The 23,292-nt window shown below is 41.9% G+C and overlaps 1 protein-coding gene across 11 annotated transcripts in view; it reads left to right on the forward strand.

Moving 5' to 3' along the window:
* The window catches only part of IL1RAPL2 (interleukin 1 receptor accessory protein like 2), a 338,050-nt gene that overhangs the window by 144,334 nt on the left and 170,424 nt on the right, over positions 1–23,292 (forward strand). For 9 of the 11 annotated variants that reach the window (XM_015278637.4, XM_015278638.4, XM_025150270.3 and 6 more), the window contains one exon: positions 22,838–23,111. In XM_015278637.4, coding sequence (XP_015134123.1) covers positions 22,838–23,111 — 274 coding nt within the window. Of the gene's footprint in view, positions 1–12,325; positions 12,551–22,837; positions 23,112–23,292 lie in introns of those variants that run through there. The other 2 variants (XM_040700175.1, XM_040700176.1) reach the window with 2 other exon arrangements.

Raw genomic sequence — 23,292 nt, forward strand, 5'->3', positions numbered from 1 at the left:
TTTTTGGTAGACTGCAATGCGATGGCATAAGCTTAAAATAGCACTGTTGGGTTTTTCTCTTCATCTTGTAGCTTTGGCCAAAACAAACCTGTTAATAATAAGGTCTCGGAAGTTCAGAATGGATAATTGACATGTGAAATGTGAAACTCAGCCCATATTTATAATACTAATTGATTTCATTTATTTTGCATCCCCGGTGAATTTCTCACTGTCATTCTCGCCATTATCTTAATGTTGTTTTTTCCAGTAACGCTTAGAAAAGTCATTTTAAAGGCAGGGGGTCTTTCAGTACAGATGCATCAGGTGAAGCTTTCCTTCCTTGGAGGTGTTCAGATTGGCTACGGGAAACCCCGTGGAATGATACAGCTTAACAGCCTGGGTCTGTCCATCTGTTTGAATCTATGTTACCTTGTGAAAGTCTGTTTAATGCTTGGTCTCATGAGTGTCTGCATTCACATAATGTGGGCATGCTTTGTGTTGTGACAGAGAAGTGTGAAAAATGTTAATACTGGAATCAGTGCAACATTCAGAAGGTTGTAGTCATTGCTGCAGAAGGATAACAGGACCTGCTTGCCGGTGGGGGTGGTGGCTGCAGGTGGAGTTCAGATGAGGAAAAAAACAATTCCAGCTGTGTAGTGAGACTGCTGGGAGCTCTGAAACCCACCCTGTGTGCTACAGCTAGAAGCAAATGTCTGCTCTTTGGAGATGTTTAGATCTATATTGAAACTCCCCATCTAGTAATATTGCTGTGCCGGAGGTTGATAGGAATCTGTGGGGCTTCCCACAAGCTGCTTGCTCTTCAGATCTTAAATGCTAGAGCTGTCCATCTTAAAAATGTGGAACTTGCTCCGTAGTTAATGACTGGCTCCCGTTTTTACCTTCCCATCAAATACAAAAGGCTGGGACTCACCGAACCATTTCTTTGCAGTCACTGAAAACTGATCAAGATGTATGTAATGCAACTTCTTGTACATACTTTCTGCTGGCCTGAAATAAGAAAAGTAGCAGTTCATGGCTCTGAAGGGAAAATATAATTTCTTGCTCTGTCTCAGCAGAGTTAAAATACGTAGGTTGCTCTGAAAGTGATGCCTCCTATTTATTTCTCTGGAAATTATAATAGATACGGCTGGCTCTGCACGTCCTGAGGCAGCTGTGGGGATGTGGGCAGCTATTACTGGCTCTATCCCACAGTGTCTGTGCTCTCCACAGCACTTACCAGAGACCCTCTTTTCAGCCCAGACTGCCTTTTTCTTGAAGCTGTGATGGTGATTCTCTGCATAAATCATTGCTACCTCAGAAATCAGGAAAATTAGAAGATAATAAATGAGGTCCAGCAAAATAAATAGGAATGAGGAACGAGGAACTTCTTGCCTGGTGGTGTTGGCTGTGTTCCTACAGTGATGAAATGATGGGCAGAGGTCAGTATGTGTCTGACACTGCTTTTCCCTGTGTGTTGTGAGGGGAAAGGCATTTTATCCATATGCAATTAGTCAGGGAGCCTCGGAGCCACACTGTCTTAGAGCAGCTAGCGTAATGTTTTATCTTAACGCAGTTTCCCACCTCCGCACTTGGACAGGCCATATTGTGCCTCGCAGTGGGAACTGCATTAGCAGTGTCGTTGGTAATGTGCTGCATCTCAGAGAGCACTGCAGCCACATGGAGCAAGAACGTGGGCTGGAGGTGACCTTCTGAGCAGCCTCTGCCCCCGTTGATGCCTGGGCACTTGGCTTAAGAAGTGATGTGGGAAGGGACGGGAAGGGCATGGCGTCTTGGCTCCAGGTGGGTGGTGTAGAGCTGTAAGTTTGTGGGAGCTAGTGGCACTGAGGCAGAACCCTGGCTGGGGCAAAAGGTTTGTGCTGATGAGTATTGTCGGGGGTATTACGCAACGGTCTGTTATTTCAATGAAGTATTAAATAAAATTGTTTCCACATCAGGAAGTAGGGAGATGACCTGCCATGAAGCCTTAGTTAAACTTGCAAACATGCCTGAACCTACTGACCTTCAAGTCACAGTACAAGGCCCATCTCTTCTTGCTTCTTCAGACATTGGCCAGATGGGATGGCTGCAGGCAGTGTATCGCTGCATGGGGATGGCTCTCATAGCGCTGCCACTGTTATTTAAATATTGATTGGAGGGACCATGTGATGGCTGCTGGGAGAGGTTAGCAAGCAGAGGTTCTCCTTGCTCCAGCAAACAGAAGGAGCCCATGCAGCCACTGGCTGCTCAGGGGTCAGCACTGCTCCACCTGCCCAGCTTTGCACCGTGCTTGTGCAGTAAGCCCTTGGGAGCAGATTGCCACTGGAGAGGACAAACCTTGGCCATCTCACTGGCATAGCAGAGCCACACTGATGAGATGTGTGGGGAAGTGGTGTGACTGACACCTGACCCGCTGTGGCCCAGTGCGTGTGTGTGTGGCAGCAGTGCCAGTCTCGCCTCTGTTTGAGCATGGTGCTGGCATTTTAAGCCAGAGGCAGGAGGTTTAACAGCTTGCAGTGCAGGTCTGAAGTGCCTGTGTGTGCGCTCTAGTGGTCTCCAAGAAGGCTCAGCATCCATATGTCTCCTGTGTCCCTGCTCCTTCCCCCACGATGTTGCTCAGGAGCGTGCAGCCTCATCACTGCTGCCTGTGCCCACAGGATGCTGCTTTGAGTGCTACTCATAGCTGCACCCTGTTTCTGGCAAGAAGACAACTGGAAAGGTAAGATTGTCTGCTCTGATGCTTCCTCTTTCCAGCAGCAGTCCTCTGAAGTGCTTTGTGGGGATTGGTCTGCCAGAGGAGGGGTTTTGCTGTGCAAACAGGCATGGCACCACTAGGGTTTGCCCCCCACACAGCACAGATGTCCTGTCCCTCCAGCATTGCCTGTAGAAGAACCTGCCCAGTGACCCTTGGGCTGTTTGTCCTGGTGGTGGACGCACTGATGGTCCTTCTTGCAGGAAGTAGAATAAAATAGTGGAAATAGTAGAAATGAGAGTAATGATCTTGCCAGTTATCATAATATTCTGGAATCTGGCTTCTCAGTGTCCTTTTACACTGGCTCCTGGCACTGTGTGACAGCTGTCATACACTTTTAACAGAGCCAAGGTGAAAAAAGGCAATTTAATCAGTCATGATTCACTTCAGGTATGCATTTCCTTTAAAAAGGTGATTTTTAAAGGCTCACTTTTTTCCTTGCTGTCTCTGAAGCAGCAATGAGTGCAGCTAGGCTTGCAGGAGAAGCAAGGCATGGGGTTGCCTGATCGTGCTGCGAGCCCCACTAAGCGGGGGTCTGATAGGATGGGGGCAGTGACTGGGGATGCCCTCAAATGAAAGCAATGTTTTGCAAACACATTTCTCTGAAGCATGAAAACGTGGCCTGCAGCCCTCATACTCTGCCGTGATACAGGTATGGCAGCCTGTTCAGAAGACAGCACCCATTCAGCATGGCCAGAAGTGACATTTTTGGCAGCCTTTGCCCAAAATTGCAAGCTTGACTCTATGGGAAATCTGGACAGTTGTCTGGGGTCCTGTAAAATTTCCTAGCTTTGTGAAAGGTCTTTACTACAGCTGGTTCACCCACAAGCTGCATGAAATGTGCAGATGAGAGATTTTCCACTGTAGCGTGAAGGATCTTTTATAACAGTAGTAGTAGGAAGACTTTAACCTTTCTGAGCTGTAACTTCATGGATACAACACACAGTACAGATGCAGGTGGAATGCATCTGGTGCGATTTGTGGATGAAAGCTTCAAAATACAAATACTGTGAAGAACTTGGCCAAATAAGCAAGTTTATTTTTTCCTTCAGGATTGCAGCCTTGAGATTTTAGGGCTTTGTTTATTCAGAGGATCAAAGCAAGTGCCACGCTCACCTTAATGAGCATCAGACTTGTTACGGTGGGGCCACAGGGCACTAACCATTTCTCACTGGCCTACATGTTGGGACAGAAGTTATGTTGGCATGGACCGGCTCGCCCTCAAGGCTGCATTCCAGCCACAGTCTAGTGTCATTTCTGGTGATGATGTTATGAACATCTGGTGTTGCAGAATGAACTGAGGCCATGTATCTGAGTCGCATTGCTTTCCCATGCAGTCCTCACGTGATCTCAGAAGTGGAAATGCTCAAGATCTCTGTGCTGAGCTGCTGGGGCGGGGATCATGGAAGAGCTGGTGCTGAGAGGAATGGAAGCTACAAGTTAAGAACATCAGCACCAGGTCTTTCCAAGGACAGAATGGTGTTTCTCCCTCCCCCTCCCCCCCCCCCCCCCCCCCCCCCCCCCAGCACAATCAGGGAAATGCTTCTATTTATTAATGAAAAGGAAAGCCAAATTCAGCAATCACAGTAGTTGTTAATGAAATTGTGTGGATTGGTGATGATGAAGATGTCAGCTACAGCCTCTGGGATTTTTTTTTTTAAACAGTGCACTTCTAGCCCTCATCCAGCCCCTGTAATCTAAATGCCTCTTTCATCATCATTTGTACTTTAAAAATAGTTAGAAATAGGCAGGTGAGTGTAGACAGCTGTCTGCAGAAGCAGCCTGGTGCATCTGAAAGTCCAGCTGGAATATTGGTGTTCTTGGACTGAAAAGGAGGAGCTGGTGGGGAACAAGTGGGAAGCCACGCTGAGAAAAAAAACCCACAAATGGTTAGGGGATAATTGCAAGTGCATGTCGTAGCAAAATCACACCATCTTAGAGCTTGAGAGCAGTGTGTGTAGGACATGGATGAGAAGTGGTGTGCCGGGAGTGGTGCTGGAGGCACACAGCTCAGCGAAGGGGCTCTGGGGACGGACTGCTGCGCTCAGGGCTCAGCAGGGGTAGCTGCAGCTTCAGTCTACCACTGATGATTTCTTCTCTCAGGCTCTGATGACTCTAAGGTGAAACTGCTGTGGAAGGGCAATGATTTCAGTCTAGGTTTAATTTTATTTTCTTTTAAACTTGAAGACAGAGCCAGATGCTCACGCAGTGAAAGCCATGGACTGAGACTAGTGTTCAGGTCCCTATCATTAAGTTAACCAGGAGCCGTGCATCATCTCCAGCGTCTTTATAGAGGTGTTATTGTGTATGAAAAGGTTTTCTTGCCGTAGAGCTTTAATATTGTTTTCTTTGAGAAATTGGGATAATTCATTTTATCTCCTCTTCATATCAAGCTTGTTTGTTGCTAGGGATATTGCCTATTCTTTCTTTGAGTAACAGGTAGTTCTGGCCCCTGACTTCTGCTTGGAGCATTCTGCAGTGAAGGTACGTGGTAATCACACAGAGAAGATGACCGGCTGCTTCTTGTCTTAGCCTTGGTGGCTGTACAGATAACAGTATACTTGTGTGCCTGAATTGCAGAATTTAGGCTTTTTGAAAACTCTGGTTTAAAAGGGCTAGTTAGGAAAGGACAGTCTTTTTGTCCACTTTCTGAATATAGTTCCATAAGCAAGATGTTATTTCTTTAATCGCCAGTTTCCCAAGAATTCCCCGTTTCAGCTTTTTTCAGGTTTTTGAGCTGAGATGAGACGTTAGAGGAACAGCTGCTCTGTGTGCTCAAATGACTGCCAGAGCATATTTTGTATAAAAGCATGGAGACATTGCATGTGTAGAAATAAACTTTCTCCAACTGTTTTTTTCTAGCTTACTCATGAAACAGTAAATAACTGTTTTTAATAAACCAACATTGTATGAAGAAGGCTGTCGGATGGTTTGCACATTTAGTGAGGTTTAAAGTGCAGGTGTACTCTAAATAAATAATAAATGACAAAATATTAGCATAGTAGAAGTAATGGGAAAGTGGCTTCTTACTTTGTCACGAGGCTAAAATATTGATGGTTAGGAGGGGATAACTATGGTTCATTGTTAAGTGCAGAATAGTACAGAAGAAGAGGGTGGAAGGTGTCATACCAGAACAGTTGTTTTGCAAAAGTTAAAGTTATCAAAGGTCTGTGGATAAAATCTTTATTAGATCATTTTTTCTAAGAAAAGAAGATCAGTGCTGAAACCGTTCCTTTAATGGCCAGGGGACTTTGGCAGCATACTGGTCTTGGCCATGAATGGTGGATCGGCTTTGTCTCCTGGAGAAGGCTGTGCTAAGGTAACCTTAACCATCTGGAGAGACATAAGACCTGAGCAGGCCTTGGCAAAGCTTCCCTTTGCAGCTTAAAGTGTAAAGAATGCAGTGCTTGTCAAAGCTGAAAGTAGAGTTGGTAGAGTTTCAGACATAACAAATGCTTGAGTGATTCAGTCACCTCCTTGTGAACAGCACCTTTTCCCAGCCCCAGTGAAATGCCATCTCTCTTGTATGGCATTCCACTAGGGAAACTTGGGTTTGTGGGGCCAGAACATTTTTAGTTGTTTCCTTCTCCTGCAGACTGAAGTAAAAGGGCAAGGCAGTTGTAGGAATTCCCCCTAGAACATATTAAATACAGCAAACGTTCATCTGGAGGCTCCTGGGGAGGAAGGAAAGTTTAAATATCCAAGTTTTGAAGTTTTCGCCGGTGTACAGAGTACAAATGAACCTAGTTATACTCTTGGGGTTGTAACAATGCAAAAAAAACCCTGATGCAGATGGAAGAAAAACTATTACAGAAGCCTGTTACTTGAGAATGGTTTGGAAGTTGAAGGCAACGTGCTAACCCTTCTTCATTAAATGAGGGCGTTGGTAGATCTAGAGCATGTTAATAAGATTAACTCTTCTATGCAGAACAGCTTCCTGTGGCACTGTGCAAACTTGTTCATTGGGAAGCAGACTTTAGATTGGGGTTCTTGAGCTGAGGTCCATAATTCATCACAAAGTGACCCTTGGGTCAACTCCAACAGAAAAGAAACCATGCAGTATAAAGTGAAATCAAGCAAAAATGAGAGAAACGTTATAAAATTTATGCTTATTTTGCTCTGGATGAAAGTGCAAATTGCTATGGCAGCAAGGTGAGTAACTGCTGTTTATTGTTCCCCTAAAATCTAATTCAGATTATTCTTTAGCGCAGGACTGTTTCAACTGGTAGCTGATGCTCTCTGTCCACAGTGTCCACTGGTGATTCTTACTCCTTTCAGCTGAGCTCTAAGCCAGAGCTGGGTGGGGGTACGGAGGTGTCCATGCAGGTCCACACCTCTCTCATAAGCTGTCCTGGTTCCTCTGTGGCACATCATGCTGTTCTACAATATATTCTGGTCACACTGGTGTGGGCTAGAAAGGACTGGCTTATGTTGAACTCCAAGGAATTTTAGTGAGCATTGCTAAATATACAGATCATGGAAAAACAAAACAAAACAAAAACAAACAAAACAACAACAACAACAACCCCCCCCCAAAAAACAAGCCAATGCTAGGGTAGATTTTATTATTAGTTATTTCCCTTAGGACCCATTTGGGGATACAATTTCTGTGGTTCCAGTCACAGTAATTTTTTTTGTCGTGCTTTAGGGAACACTACAGTTAAAAACAAACACAATGTGATTATTAATTTACTTTATAATTAAAGAAAGGGAAGAACGAAGTACAAAGCCAATTGGTGTACTTCACATATAATTTCCTTTTCTCTCCAAAAAGCTTTTACCAAAGATGATATATTTGAGAGTTGATTTGCCTCTGGGAACTCTTCTTTTAATGCATGAAGCATATCATTTTCAAAAAATGAATAGAAAGTCGCATCTGAGGGAACTCTAGGCTAAAGCTATGGCAACAATTAGTTTGGTGTGGCAGGTCCAAGTCACTGGCTCAGACCTGCTTGTTTCCATTTGGCGCTGAAATACCTGGAGTGAAGATTCTGGGTTAGCATTCTCCTAATGAACGATTGTTTTTGTACACCACACACCATTCTGTGAACTGAGCTGAGAAATGTACATGGGGACAGCAGCAGAACTTAATTCACGGCGGCACTGGTGTTTGCATTGTATGGCTAATGTAGATAAGATGACCAAAATCATGTAGAGGTGGACAGCAGAGAGGTGTTGAAGGTCAGGGGAAGAGGCCTTGCAGAGATCTGTGAATTGGCTCACAAGCGGGCTGATTCCAACTTCTGTGAAACAGACTGATGAGGTTTTGTTCAGTTACTTTAAAGAATCCCTTTGAAGCATATTCTTGAAGTAGATTGAATTAATGAAAATGAATTTTTATTATTAAAAATAAAGAAGACTTTTTCCTCTGGAAAGGGTAATCTCTTTGCAAACATGTCTTTAGCCAAGCAAAAATTAAGTCCAATTTCTTGAATCTGATTTGACAAGTGAAAATGATGTTCTGGTGAAATTGCATTGCAAAAACAATGCTGTACTGGGATCGTGGTACCTATTTGTACTGGATGGGGGTTCTTCACATGTTCTGTATTATCTTGGTGTACATGGGTTTAGTTTGAGACATGAGAATGTGCTGCTTGCTTTTTTGAAATTTGTAGTTAACCTTTCTTTCTAGTTTTGATATGTGTGGGAGAAATTTCTTAGAGTTTGTTGGGAGTTAAACACTACCTTTTGTCATCATTAATACATGGGGCTCAATTTGCCCATGTGCAGCACCATGACAGCTCTTTGAGGAGCTTCCAGGCAACTGTGTCGTTTGAGTGGTGAAGTAAATTCCTTCTGGGATGGGTGCTGGAGAACTGGGCTGGGAGCTCCCGCAAGCCAGCTTGATTTCCGCAGCTGACCTAGCAGGAATTCAGCGACTTGTGGAGCTGAAGTCTTAGCCATCTGGACTATCTCAGAAAATGGAGGGAATATTCCTTTTGTTCTGATGGGTTTTGATTGCAGCTGTAATTAATTCTGAGGTGAAATTTGATTTGGACTGTGTCCAGGAATGCTTGCTTTTTGTGTAAGTAGTTTAGTTTTAAAAGTCATTTGAAACTTGCTTGGAGGACCTTGGACGTAAGCTGTTTTCTTCATTAGCATTTCACAGTGAAGGAGTGTGTCCTGTTTTCATCTGGGATAGTTACATCACAGTAGCTGGTGTGGTGCTGTACTTGGAATTAGGATTAAAATGATGATGTTTTAATTGTTGCTGAGCAGTGCCTCCACTAAGTCAAGGACCTTTCAGCTTCTCATGCTGCTCTGCCAGTGAAGAGGCTGGGGGGAGGCAAATGGATGAGGTCAGGCTCCTCTCAGTGGTGTGTTGTGATAGGACAAGGAGCAATGGCCTGAATCTTGAATGTAGGAAGTTCCACACATACAGAAGAACTTTCTTATGATAAGGGTGACAGAGTACTGTAATGGGCTGCCCAGAGTGGTGGCAGGGTCTCCTTCTTATGGAGATATTCAAAATGCATCTGGATGCCCACCTGTGCAACCTACTATGAAATGCCTGCTTTAGCAGGCGGTTGGACTCGATCGTCTCTAGAGGTCCCTTCTAACCCCTGTGATTCTGTGTCACACAAGAGCTGAGAGAGGACAACTAGAACAGCTGACCCAAACAGGCCAGAGAGACATTCTGTACCATCTGGTGGCATGCTCGGCAATAAAGCTGGTAGAGTCGGCCAGTGAATGTGCCATTTCTTGGGAACTGGCTGGGCATCCATGAGCTGGTGGTGAGTGACTGCATTTGGCATCACTTGTTTTGTGTCCTCTCTTTTCTCTCTTAAACTGCCCTTATCTCAACTAGTTTTACTCTTCCCCCCCTCGGTTCTCTCCCCTTTCCTACTGGAGAATGTGGAGAATGAGCAAGTAAACAGCTTTGTGGTGCTTAGCTGCCTGCTGGGTTAAACCACAACAGTGGGGAAGTTGATGAAATGCAGCCAAATAATCATCTGTGCATGATCATCAGTGGTCCATATTTAAAAGTCCTAGGATCACAATATTACATACCTGAAGCTTACTTATATGGTAACATACCTTCTGATTGTATAAAATTGTGTTTGAATGAAAATGTATGAAAACCAATAGTTTAACAAATTTCTTACCTCTGTAAGGAATTTACAAAGGATGCACATCTATCCCATCTCATCTCATGTATTTATCGCACAAAAACATCAGAGTATATATAGGAGGAGAATTTTCCCGGTAATTAGTTAGTTGAGCTTAGAATAGAAACATTATTTAATAAAAAATAAAGGGAAACATTACCCATCCTCATTTTACAAGCAAGGTACAGGATATAACCCCCTGGGCTGGGTAGGTGTTTAGCTCTTATAGGGAATTGATACTTAATTATCTTGGATGATCCGGGCTTTAGAAACTGTAATTTCTTTACTACCATAAACTGTTCACCCAAAACTGTGATTAAAGGCCTAAGGAATTCGTAGTTAACTCATAAAAATATGTACATAAATTCTGCTGATTCATTTCACTGTAAAGCACATCCTTATTTATTATTATAAATGAATCTCTAATATAGCTCATGCAAAGTCTAAATGAATGCCATTCGTTTTCATTAGGTAGCTCTTTAAAATCGATAATGTTTTCTTTAAGGGAAAGCTTTGGCTGTTACTAATTTAAATCTCATTAACTTTTGCCTTTTTTTTTTCCTGAGGCTCAGTTGGAGCTACATTTTTCATTTAGATTTGAGGTTGCAGGCTACATGTAATTCCATTTAAAAACACAAGGTAGGCAAGAGTAATGTTGGGTTAATAGTAATTTAGAGGACTGAAATTCAGAATATTTTGCATGAAGCCTACACTTATTATTTAGAAGTAGATGGTCTTCCTGGCACAAAGTTTGGAGATGCACGGCTGTTTGAGAAATTCTTTTCTAATTAATGAAAAGATTTCAAAAGCAGGTTGAAAGTTCCTCTGTCCTGCACCGTAGTCTTTCGATTTATGTATGTGTATGTGCAGTGAAAGTCTGTAAGTATCTCTGAGTTGTGACCCTGGTCCCCTCACTCCATGCGTGTGTTTGCATGTCTGATGATTTTGGTCTAGTGAGGCACTGATGTCATTCCTCCCATCCTTCAGATGTGTTCTCTGTAGTGCCAGGACTATTTCTGAATATATGCAAATAGAAGCAAAGTAGTGCAGCGTGCTTAATGCTTGCTGAGTATGTCTTCTACCAGATGGCATCCAGTAGCAAATAGGCTCTTAGTGAAGCTTTTTGTTATCTTAAATTTGTAGCTCATTAATTAGGTTGTATTTGCTCTTCTTTCTTATTAAAGGCACACTGTTAAATCCCAGGGAAGATGAAAAAATCCAGTTCTCATCATTTTGATGATGTATTTTCGAATATTTTATATTAAACAATGTGAAAAATCACATTGTAAAGGTTTATGCAGCCTTAGGCAGGCTAGAGATTCAAAACTTAGGACAGCTTTTCAAAACAGTGGTTGGCTGGAAGGGTTCTGGCACCATGTTATTCACTGTGCATCAAAATTAACACATTATAAGCAGTGATGGTTTTTTTTTCATTTATGTAAAGTCAGATAAGTCTTTAGAGAGATTAAAATGAGATTTATAACAGCTTAGGAGAATTCTTAAAATTGACAACTTGACGTAGCATGATTTCAGATTATCTGAAATCTGGCATATTTCTGTGTGCAAAGACTCTATTCAAAGTCATCATGATGGAAATATTTACAATGAAGACATAATAATGTCTTTGATATGTAAATCATTTTAATTGCATTTCTTACACTGTCAATCTCTCCCTGACTTAACATTTATTTCAGAAGTGATACATGAAAAAATGTGAATGCAATCTTATTTTTAACAGAAATACGTACAGCAGTAAGTGCCTTCACATGTGAAGAACTTCTGTTTATCAGCAGTACCCCTGATGTAGTTTGCATGATGTCTGCACGTCTTTATTTCTGGTTCATGTTACTGGTTCTAGCTTACACACTCTTTCCCTCTGTTTCCTTCTCCTTCCCCTCCTGCAAAATGTTTGCTGTAGGGCCATGCTCCCTAGAGCATCGGCACCCAGTGCTGTTGGGCGTGGAGATGCAGTTCTGTTTTAATCTTGATGAGATCCAGTTCAAAGTGTATTCTTTCTACACTTGGAACATGTGTTGCATTGTCAGAGGCCTTTATGTCATTGTCTGTAGCCTGGTCTCCCTGCACTGAGACACTGTACCTTGTGTGTGCTTTTCTCCTCTGTCTGGGAACTGTCATTGTCCTCTTGCTTCAGATGTAGAGCTGAACATATTGGTTTGTTGGAGTCAACCACCAGAGAAGCCATACCTACCTCAGCGGGCACAGCTAGCTCTGCACTTTGTCATAGTATTGCTCATTTAAAAATGCTATTTGAGCACGTTCACTACTACACCAGTTCTTTCCCAAGGATGAGAATGTAAGGGATGGCAGAGGATGAGCTCAAGAAACTTGGTCAAAAATAAACAATGTCCACATTACTTACTGCACCTCAAGTAACCAACTGTGGATGGGCGGAAAGATGTTACATTAGAAGCTTATTCCAGTTTTAGAATTTTTTTCTGCCTTGTCATAATGGAGGCTTCTAGGGTGATTATTCAGAGTTGTCTTTTGACATTGAGCGGTGACGGTTTTGTCGAGATGTGCTGATGGATGACAGGGCTGCCGGATGGTGTCCCTATGGGAGGGCATGGTGAGGCCTGAGAAAAGGCCTTGGGACACCACAGCTCCCCCTGAGTCCCAGACCCCCATGTCCTGCCTTTGCTTTGCCTCAGCATGGAGCTCAAAGCGTCATCCTGCACACACAGCTCTGTGAGTGGTGAGTTGGGGCCCTCCTGGCTGACAGCAGGCCTCAGAATAAAATCCAGGCCTGTTTGTGCCACTCTGAGCAGGGAGCAAATGATGTGTTAGTAATGAAGTGTTAGCAGTGTAAGCTTTTGCTTGCCCATAAACGGAGCTCTACTGCCTGCTGCCAGCTTTGTTTCTAGCTTGTGAAGTTACTGGGAAATGTGAAGAAAAAGCTGTAAGCCGAGCTGATCCGGGGCTTCTGTAATGGCTCTTCTTTAAAGCTCAGAGCTTCCCAAGTCCAGACCTAGGAAGACATCAGGAAAGTAGACAAAGTCCCCAGCCAGGAACATGGCTGTGTGCGGAGCTGCAGCCCTGAGGGCACCATGGTGGCTCTGCTCACTGGGGCTAGGGGCAGAAGAGCTGTGCTGCTGGTGTTAGGCATGCTCAGTGTTGATAGCAGGTGGGTTGGGGTTTTGACAGTGGGATATGCCAGGCCAGGAGAGCCACCAGAACAGCTCTGGTTTCACAGTTTGAGACTGAGAAGTAGAAGCGCACCTGATCCCATAAAACTTGGTTTGTGCTGGAGATATCTGTATTAGATACATTATTGCAGTGGTATGTAGCTGCCTGCAAATGTGGTGCTGCAGTACATCCTTATTTCTGTTGTGATGGGCAAATCTTAGAAGAAGTACGTGTGTGCCATGAAGGTGAACCGTAATATGTGTGAAACATTGCATTATGGAGCTCAGCACTCAGTACAGCTTGCTGCTTCTCCTAGGGAGAGATGTCTGTAACAGAGGCTCGTGTTTAAATCATAACTTCACATTTCTTTCTTACAGTTAATTATAATATCTCATAAGAAGAGTAATTCAGTAGTGCTTGTTTATTTTAAATTGAAACAAAAGTCTGAAGAATGGAGTTTATTGTTTAAAAATGTCTCATTTTGAGAGCACATTGTAATTCATCAGTTACAGACATCTTTTAGTCAAATAACCCTCTAACAATTCCATTTGTAGTTGTCCTATAAAAGCCAATGTTGTTTTGATTTGTAAGTGTTCATTTTATTGAAATGTAATGCAGTGTGTTCTGCTGCAAGGAGAGTTCCCATCTAAATTCTGCTCAGTATATGGAACTGATGTATTGAAATGAGAGGAGAAATTACAACCTAGGTTAGAGCATGGGTTGCAACCTTATAAAGCCAGGGTCAACTTGTCATGCACGTGGATATGGCAGTTTCCTCACTGCAGCTCAAACTATCTGTACCAGGTAACAGGAGGAATGGCATAACAATTGTAGAATGTAACTAAAGGCAAGCATGTAGAGACAAAGCAAATGACCAAATCTTTTTATTAGTTGCAAGTAAACTCCAATGAACTCCAAGACATTCATTTTACATACTGTTTTCTGATGGGGTACTAGTTCTGTAAAGCACTTGGTTATGTTCTGATGAGCTGACTACAGCTTTCCAAGCTAGAAAATCAATAGATGGTTTTTGGGTAAGTTAGAGAGTATAGTGGAGAGTGGCACTGCTATGTTCCTGTGTGCTCCCAGAGATGGGCATTTATGGGAAAGGCATCCTACAATGAGGTGTCCCTGTGAATAATTGGTTAAACCACACTCAAAATATTATCTGTAGCCAAACCATAGGAGTAACATCCAGTCTTCAGCCGTACTTTCCTCTTGTGGTGTTATGTGATATTATCCACATGCTCTTCTGATAGTCTTATTTTCTTCTTCTGTTGCTCAGTTCTTCTCTGACATGAGTGAGATGTAGTAAGAGCCCTTACAGCAGAACTGTGTCACTCCAGGATTCCCCTCTGCAGAGACTAGAGGAAATGAATTTAGCCCACTGTTTTCAACAGGGAGTCCATCTTCCTAACCTTATCTGAACTCAAGAGACTGTGTCCTCAAAGCGCACAACCCAACTCATGCTATCTGCATACTTGAAAAACAGATGTAAACCAAAATAATGTTGTGCCTGTACACCAGTCTTTCTCCCCAATGGGGCCAGGAAATTAACAGAATTTCATTCTCTTTAATTTTAAATTCTTATTATTCACAGCTCTCTCCTACAATTCCCTGCTGGGAATGCCAGGCAGTGAATATAGAGTTTCCTAATTGTGTGATTACTTGAGACTGCAACTACCTGATCTGGGATCTAGTTTCCATTTACTTTACCTTCAGTAACTTTATTCAAAGGGACTAAGGAAAAGAGACTCATCAATTATTGAAATGAATTCAGCTTTGTTCCCAAAGTTTGCATGATGCTGAAGACTTTAAAACAGAGTGCGTGAAAGTCTCCTTGGGTTAATGTATGGTGCTGGAGAATATTAAAATACTCTAAGTGTCCTTAAAGAGCTCCTGCATAGTCAACAACACTTAAAATAGTAATTGCATATACCTTCCTGTATAAGGCATATTTGTAGTGTGTTGCTCCTTACCTGAAATCTTCAGTATGATAAAATTGTTAAGTGCAGTGTGATATCTTCTGTCTGTTTTACACATCATTTGCCTCAGGCATTATTTTCCCTTTTCTTAGAAAAAGAAAACAAGAATCAGTATCTAATTTGTCCAACAGTAGTTCTGTGTACCAAAAAAGTATCAGAGATGCTGGGAAATTTGTCTTTGAGCTTCTGCACCATTTGCTGATGGAAAAAAAAGCTGACAAAAATGGCCAGTGTTCATTTTGGAAAATGACAAAAAGATGTTTTTTTCCCCTTTCAGGAGCTTGAAAAGTGGAAGTGTTTATGAGGTTTTGTAGACTTTATGTGGGGAAAAAATGAAAAAAAGGTTGGGTTCCAGATGGGTTTCAGAGCAGGGTGAACAGCCAAATTACCGTGTAATTGGATTCATGCTTGTGTTTGCACTGAGGAGTTGTGTGCTTGAGTTGTTTGTTTATAGCATTTTAGTTTTAGGTATTTGTTCAGTCCAAGATGGGAGATGTAATGCCGTCTAACTGTTTAGGCCACTCCAATCCAAGTGACATAGGTTCTGTTGAAATTAATCACAGAATCACAGAATGGCAGGGATTGGAAGGGACCTCAAAAGGTCATCAAATCCAACCCCCTGCTAGAACAGGTTCCCTAAAGCAGGTTGCACAGGTGGACGTACAGATGAGTCTTGAATACCTCCATAGAAGGTGACTCCACCACCTCTCTGGGCAGTGCACTGTCACCCTTATTGTAAAGAAGTTCTTCCACATGTTTGTATAGAATTTCCTGTGTTCAAGTTCTTTTGCTAGTTCCTTTGCTGGTGGGGTAAGGGTCTATTGCCAGTTATTTCATGGCTAGTTTTGAAAAAAAAATGGGGATTCATTTATAGATCTCCAAAAAAGAAAAGAAGCATAATTATTTGGGTAACACATTCATTGCAGATCACCAACTTGACTTTAGTCCTGCGGGAGGAAAGACAAAGGATGGACAGAGGCAGGAGCTTTGGACATGAACTTTCCCACAACTCTTCCAAATGTCTCTGCCTCAGAGTAGGAGGGGGCTGCAGCCCAGAGGGAAGCGTCTGAGAAGGTGCCTCTCAAACCCAGGTTTGGGACTTCATAACATATATAAAAGCATCAAGCTATCAAGTATGAAGTCCTTATTGTTCTATGTCTTGGTACTACTGCTGTTAATTTTCAAGGTGCCTCTTACATTGTGGTGGCAGCCATGAAGAATTAAGGCATTACACTGAATATTTAAAACCAAAGTGGTTTATACATTCCAAATTCTATATTGTTCATTTCAACACAAATTCTTTAAAAATCTACCAGATATTGAAGTAATTAGGAGATCAAGGTCACCAAACGTTACTTCAGGTCCATCTGACTTAGAAGAGGTAGCAAAGAATCTGATGAAACCAGAGATTTCCTTTCTATCATGAAGTGTGTTTTACAGCTCCCCGTATAACCTGCCAGCTGTGATTTGCTCTTCTCTCTATCAGCAAACCTCCCAAAAAATTCCCACTGATGAGGTGCCATCTGAAAAGCTGGCACCAGACCCATCAGTTTGCACAGCCAATCTGACAAGTGCTACAGGATGAAATGTCCCTGTCTGGTAACTTCTACCGACATTCTTTTAGCATTTTGCTTCTTCATGTAGAATTTCTGAGCCCTGACCTCGTTAATATGCCCTGGCTCCTGGAAGCTGAGGATTTTTTCAGGGTCCAACTGCCTTTGGTCTCTTTCTAGAGAATTTTACAGATTGTTGATCTACTACTGTGTTTTTTTGCATTTTGAGTAAAATGTATTTGAGAATAAAATGCTTCTGGCTCCATATGCATATGTAAGTCAGGACAGAGCAATCCGTGGTTATTTGGACCTCTGGCAGTGTATATTTACAGTTTATTTGACCTCAAAGGAAATTATGAGTGTTCAGCTGGAATCTTTGACATTTGAGCTGGGTTGTTTAGCTGTGGCCTTATAAGAAAAACTGGTCAGAAAAATGAACACATAAAAATCTTAAAAACCTTGAAGCCTGTGTTATAGATGTTGTAAGCTTTGATCAGAATTTGGAAAAAAAAAAACAGCCAAGTATAAGGATGCATAAATGCATTTTTGTTCCTAATTTATAAGCCAGACTTGGAGAAATAATTGCATGTTGCTAAATCTAATGAAACTTCTTCGCACTCAAAATAATTTGATACAGGAATTCTTAAATATTTGCACTTTTAAGTGCCTTGAAAGTCCAAAACTTTTCACCAGCAAACTTGAATGGTCTAAATCTTGTTAGAAACTGTTGAGAAGATGGAGATGAGAGCAGAGAAACTACGAAGTATTTGTGTGATCCTTTTCTTAGCTGTTGTGCTTTTTACAGTCTTTGTAAGACATTGGTATCTACAATTTTTTTAAAGCTTCTTCTGGAATCTGGTAGGAGAGGAGGCATTGCTAAGGTGGGATGTATCCTAAGCACCAAGGGCATGGCATGAAGTCTTGGAATGAAATCTTCCCAATTGCTTTCTGTCTGGAGAGAAAAACTTCTCTCTTCTCTTCTCCCCCCCCCCCCCCCCCCCCCACACACACACACACTTTTTTTGTTCTTTTGTCCTCTGATGCTTTCCCTGTAATGGCATGGCAGAGACAAAACACACAGTGGAACCAATTGGAGAAGTGTTGTACAAGGCTGGAGAGGGAAGAGACACAAACTTGGTTGTCTTTCTGTAGAGTGGATTTTTATTAATTGCTATGGCTGTGTCCTCTAGTCTCCCGGTTTGATAGGTCAACTAAGCTGAGGGAGCTGTACAGGCAAAGATCTTCCTGTACAGTGGAGGGGACATCCATGGTTTTGAAGTGCACACGGTCAATAGTGTTAGTAGAAATGCGTTCTCTGACCAGCAAATCTTCCCCCAAATGTTGGAGTATCGAAGAATGAGTGACAGAGATGGGATGACGAATGAGTGACAGAGACAGGGGATGGTGATCAGCTTGTGGCTGGCTCAGGCAGCTGACTGCTTGGGGAATGAAGTGTGCTGGGAGCAGTCAGGGTGGCAGCAGACCTCGTGCTGGGCTCAGGTGATGAGGCAGGGTCTGCCAGCGCTGTAGCTGAATTAACAAAGCACAGCCAAAAGGGCAGAGATGTGAAACCTGTTGGTATGGTGAGTCTGATATAATACCCCGACCCTTTGTGAAGATCACATCCCACCAAAGCTATTAAAAGTCTTACCTCTTTCCTTTAGGGTTAAGACCTGAAAATACCCTTTTTGCCTAAAATTCATGGGCTGTAACTGACTTCTCCCCTTTGAGAGTCCAAAATTTCCATCCCGATTCGGACTTCGTTCCCTGAGCGCGTGCATCGTTACTACGTGCCTGCAAATTCCAAATGTGATGGATGTCAGTTCCCAGGCTCTGCCATTCTATGGCTGATATATAAATAAAATATAACTCCAAGGAATGGTTTGTTTGTTTGTTTGTTTGTTTTGGCTAATATTTACAGTCACAGGCATTTCTTGCTTTGTGGAGCAATAAATTTAATACATTAGCTAGTGTATTTATTTATTAAGTATTTATTTGTAGATGATTTGAATTTTAAATGAGATTTCAGGTAACAAGGTAGGCAAACATGTTTAACAATCCTGTGATATAAATTGCGGTTGGTGGCAGATCCCTACAAAAATTATTACAGGCAGATTCACAATGCAAAAATTATTTATATGACAGCAAGCAGAAAGACAAATTACTCAGAGACTATGTACATGCTCTTCTGTAATTGCTCATAAATTATTATGGTTCGTATTAAAATGCATCTAGAATCCCTAGACAACTAGATTTATTCAAAATAAGAATAACAGCAAATAACGAGGAAATGTGAGGGAAGGAGATGCAGTACACACTTTGGGTGACTGCTAACACAGAAGTACAGTAACTTATTGTTAGCCAACTTAATCTGTGATTTATTTTATAAATTTGAAGCCTTCCATTTCAATTCACCGTTTCCTCAGCATGCTGTAGCCCAGACAGAGAACTGGGAAGGTTCTGGATAATAACTGGGGTATGCCCACTGTGACTGAGTGCTGCAGAGCTCTCCTGAACCCACACAGGGCTCTCATGAAGCACAACCCTTTCACATACTACAAAATAGGGTTGCATTCAGTCAGTGTTCTGCTGGGGATGTGGGACAGACAGACTGACAGGCAGACCTTACTTCCTCAGGAAGCCAGGCTAGAAATGGGACAGTGTTTTCCATATCGTCTCAATGCTCTAAATTTTAGAGCATATTTCAAAGAACCGTCTTAACTGAAATTGTCTGAAATACACTCACAATGGAGAGGATTTGATCTGAATGAGCTCTCAATCAGGCATTTATTAAGGATCAGCTAATTATTAGGTAACAGAGGAAAGATATATATATATATATTTTTTTAATACGGTGTCTCTAATGCCATCGCTTTGGTTTTCTTAACACCTAATTGCTTTACATATTGAGATCCAGACCAGCCAAAATGACAGCAAACTTTGTTCTTGATAATGGAGCGCTAAACTCCACCTAAGCAGCTCCAGTCATTTGTAATGACAGCTAGGAGAATGCTTCAAATTAATCTGACAATGCACACGCTCCAGTGACTGACAGCACGGAGAGAGAAAACATTCCGGCTTCCATGTGAGTGCAGGGAGCCTGACCTAGATTTAAGCCTCTACAGCTTTATAAGAGGGAACATTCCTGACCGTACTTAACAAGAAAAAGAGAGTAAGGGGAAAAAGTCATCTCCTGTTTGATTAGTCTATCTCCAACAATTAAGATTTCATTAGGGAGCTCTGTGAGACTTTCCCCTCCCCTCTGCAGATGTCATCAGCCCTGTAATGAATGGTGGCAGTGTTCCCAACACGCCGTGCTCTCCGTAATTAGCACCTCATGGCACTGCAGGAGTGCCTTGCTGCCTCCACCGTCTGCTGGTTGTGCTGTGCTCACTGCCCAGGGCCAGCCTGCATGCCAGATTCTTCCCGTTGGCCACCCTTAATGGGAGGAAGCCCCAAGTGTAAATCTCCCTTTTTTTCGTTTCTCCTTTTGGGATGCAGGTGCTGACTGTGATCAGCTCGCTGTGTCCCAGTCCATGAGTGCTCCCAAGGGCAGGCAGAGCCCGGGCCCAGCCTCGCACTGCTGGGGCAGCCAGCACTGGCCTTCCGTCTCTCGTGTGTCAGCTTGTGCAACTGTTCCTACATCTTTCCTCTCTTCCAGTGTTGTAACACAGCTGTAACAGCAGTTGTAATTTTGAAGATAAAAGAGTAGCAAAGTGCTTGGTGGATGGGAGAAGAAATTTTCAAGTGAGACTGGAGGCTGAGGGAGATGAAGGGTGGTTAATGCTTCTTTGAGCTGTGCTTGTCAAAACACAGTGTCTGGTGTGGCTGTGGGGGACATTTTATGGGAAACAGCGGGATTTTCAGCCTGTAAAGCTGAATTTCCATACTAGGTCAGCACCTAACTGCGTAACTCTTTGTAATTGTGGCCCTGCTTTGTGATAATGGAAAACCAGCACGTTTCTGCTTGACCTGAAGGCTTTCTGCGTGTACCTGGATGTCGGTTATTCTTCACTGTGGTTTAACTTTGCTGAGCCAGCATGTTTGAAAGCCTTAGATGACATTTACAGGATTAGATTGACAGAAGATTGACAGAATTAATTAGATTGGTGGAATTAGTTTGGATCTAAATTCCAGTTCTGGGCACCCCTATTCATTTGAGCTTAAGCGTCTACTTAGAGCACTGTGACTTTGCTAAACTACAGGGGAAGGGAAGTGTTTCAGAGCGTCTGCATGTCCTGGAGAATGCAGATGAGAACTCTGGATTTAGATTCCTTTTCCAGCTCTGCGGCTGGCTGCCTGTATTTGTGTAACAGCACAGCAGAGAAGGATGGAGGCAGTGTGTGATGTGGTCCTACCAAGAGACAGTTTGAGTTCTAGCATGCAGCTTTGGTCATAAGAAGAATCTTATAAAAATAGAGGGGATGCATTGAGGACAAATATTTCAATATGTGATTTTCAAGTAATGATTAGCCAAACTGGTCCTGTTCTGTGTGGCACTAAGCTGTCACAGGGAAAATCCAGGAGGGGAAGTGATGCTGCAGCAATAAGGAAGGGACACCAGTGAATTGCTACCAGCTTTGCATTTCATGTCATTATCAGTATCAGCAGCATGCTTTCAGGGGAAGAAATATGGCAATAAAAATTGAAATTAACAGAAACTTTGTGTATGTAACCGCAGGTAAATATTTTCTCCTTGGGGCTTTTTTAAAGCAAGAAGTCAGCTGACACAAGCAGCAGCTGCCTGGGTCTGCCTGCTGGGTGCATGGCAGAGGGTGGCACTGGCCCATCTCTCTTTGCCTGTGACTACTCTTGTGACACCGAGCATCCAGTTGAGTCATGGATTCCTGTTCCTCCTGTTCTGGGCTGTGTTTGTTGGTTTTACCAAGACGTTGCGTGGAAGTTTATGTATTAAAAATGTATTAACAGGTTTAAAATAGAGTTCAGCTGCATGATCCCTGTGGTCACAGTACAATTAAAGCTGTGTTATGGGGAAAGTAAAACCTCTCATTTACCATGGCTGGTTTTGAAGAATTCAAGAGAAGCCTGAAAAATAAAGATAAACATAATTTAAAGTTAGGAAAAGACAATAAGTACTGGATCTGGTATTCCACCACATGGACATATTTTGGCTCGGTACATTTGTTTAGGAAATAAATGAAGTCACATAAAGAGTGAATGGTATTGAAGATGTTCATGAAGTGATATGTATATGAGAATATCCAATATTTAGATTTGGCGAATTGATACTCTAAATGCAGAAGATGCAACTTCAACCATGTAAGGTTGAAGTTGTGAAATAACTGCATTGAGGATAAAGATGTTTCAGTTACATGTAGCTGGATATGATCAATAAATTCTGCAAAATATATATTTGATCAAGTGTATTGATCTTAGGCAGTGTGTTTGCCTGCTGCCGGTCTGCCTTACAGTCTTTTTCTTTGGTTATGTTCTTGGTTGACTTTGAGACTTCCTGATTTTCTAGGAATAAAAAAGATGAAATTAAAAGGTCTTTGATATGTGAGGGAAAATTACATGTTGATATGTATGTATGTTCTAGGATTATATTGTAACCAAGATGATTCAGAAGTAATGAGAGAAAAATGTAGGGAGAATTAATCTTTTGCTGACATTGTCATTTTTGAGCTAAAGTATCAAACCTGTGACAGCCAAGTTTCAAAAGTTTTTGCTGAACATAACATCAGAAGACCCCTTTCTGTAGTTGTACAGTTCCTATCTCAGCTGGTGGCATTGGCAGCGTGTTTTAGTTGTATCCTGCAGCATGTTGTAGCTGTATCCTCTTGGATATATTACTATCTCTATAGAGCTGCCTTAGAAAAGAATAATGGTTGCATCTTTTATTTTTAATGTAACGTAACTAGCAGAGATGGATGGAAATGTTAGGATCAGATACCAACGTACTTTTCCTCCAACAAAGAATTACTGAATTCAAAAGTGTTTTATTTGAGCAAGTAGTTAAAGTGAAAACGGTTTATTTATTAAAGAATTAGTGAAAATAGATGAAGGAAACAATATTCTAAAGAAATTGAGTTGAGCAGGCCTAATGTACTATAATAATAATAATAAGAAGAAGAAGAAGAATCTGCTCTTATAGCCTGCATATTTTATGTTTACAATTAACTAATTAAAAATATATGAAACCATTTGATAACTAATAGCTGCCACAGGTTTATCACTCTGCAATGAAACAAATATTCTTTTCTTTTGATTAATTGTGTTGCATTTCATAGGCTGCCTCTCGCTACCTTGGAAAATATATCTGTATCTAATATTTCTTTATTATTGTTTTGCTTTCAGTTGATGGTTGCATTGACTGGTCAGTGGATCTCAAGACATACATGGCTTTGGCAGGTGAACCAGTCCGAGTGAAATGTGCCCTTTTCTACAGCTATATCAGAACTAATTATAGCATGGCCCAAAGCACAGGTCTTAGGCTTATGTGGTACAAAAACAAAGGAGACTTAGAAGAACCCATTATATTTTCTGAAGTTAGAATGAGCAAGGATGAAGATTCAATATGGTTTCACTCAGTTGACTTGCAAGACAGTGGTTTCTACACATGTGTTCTAAGGTGAGTATTGTGTTAAAAGTATGGCTAAGAATGTATAGATTATCTTGTTTAAATGTTTTCTTGAGTTTTCATAATTAAGATACTCTTGCAGTTAATACATACTCATTATTTTTCTTCTGTTAATTGTATTTGTCACATAATGCTCTGCCTTAAAATTAGTTTCCCTAGTAATTATAGCTAC

Source organism: Gallus gallus, chromosome 4 (genome assembly GCF_016699485.2).
Source record: "Gallus gallus isolate bGalGal1 chromosome 4, bGalGal1.mat.broiler.GRCg7b, whole genome shotgun sequence".
In the NCBI taxonomy this organism is placed as follows: domain Eukaryota; kingdom Metazoa; phylum Chordata; class Aves; order Galliformes; family Phasianidae; genus Gallus; species Gallus gallus.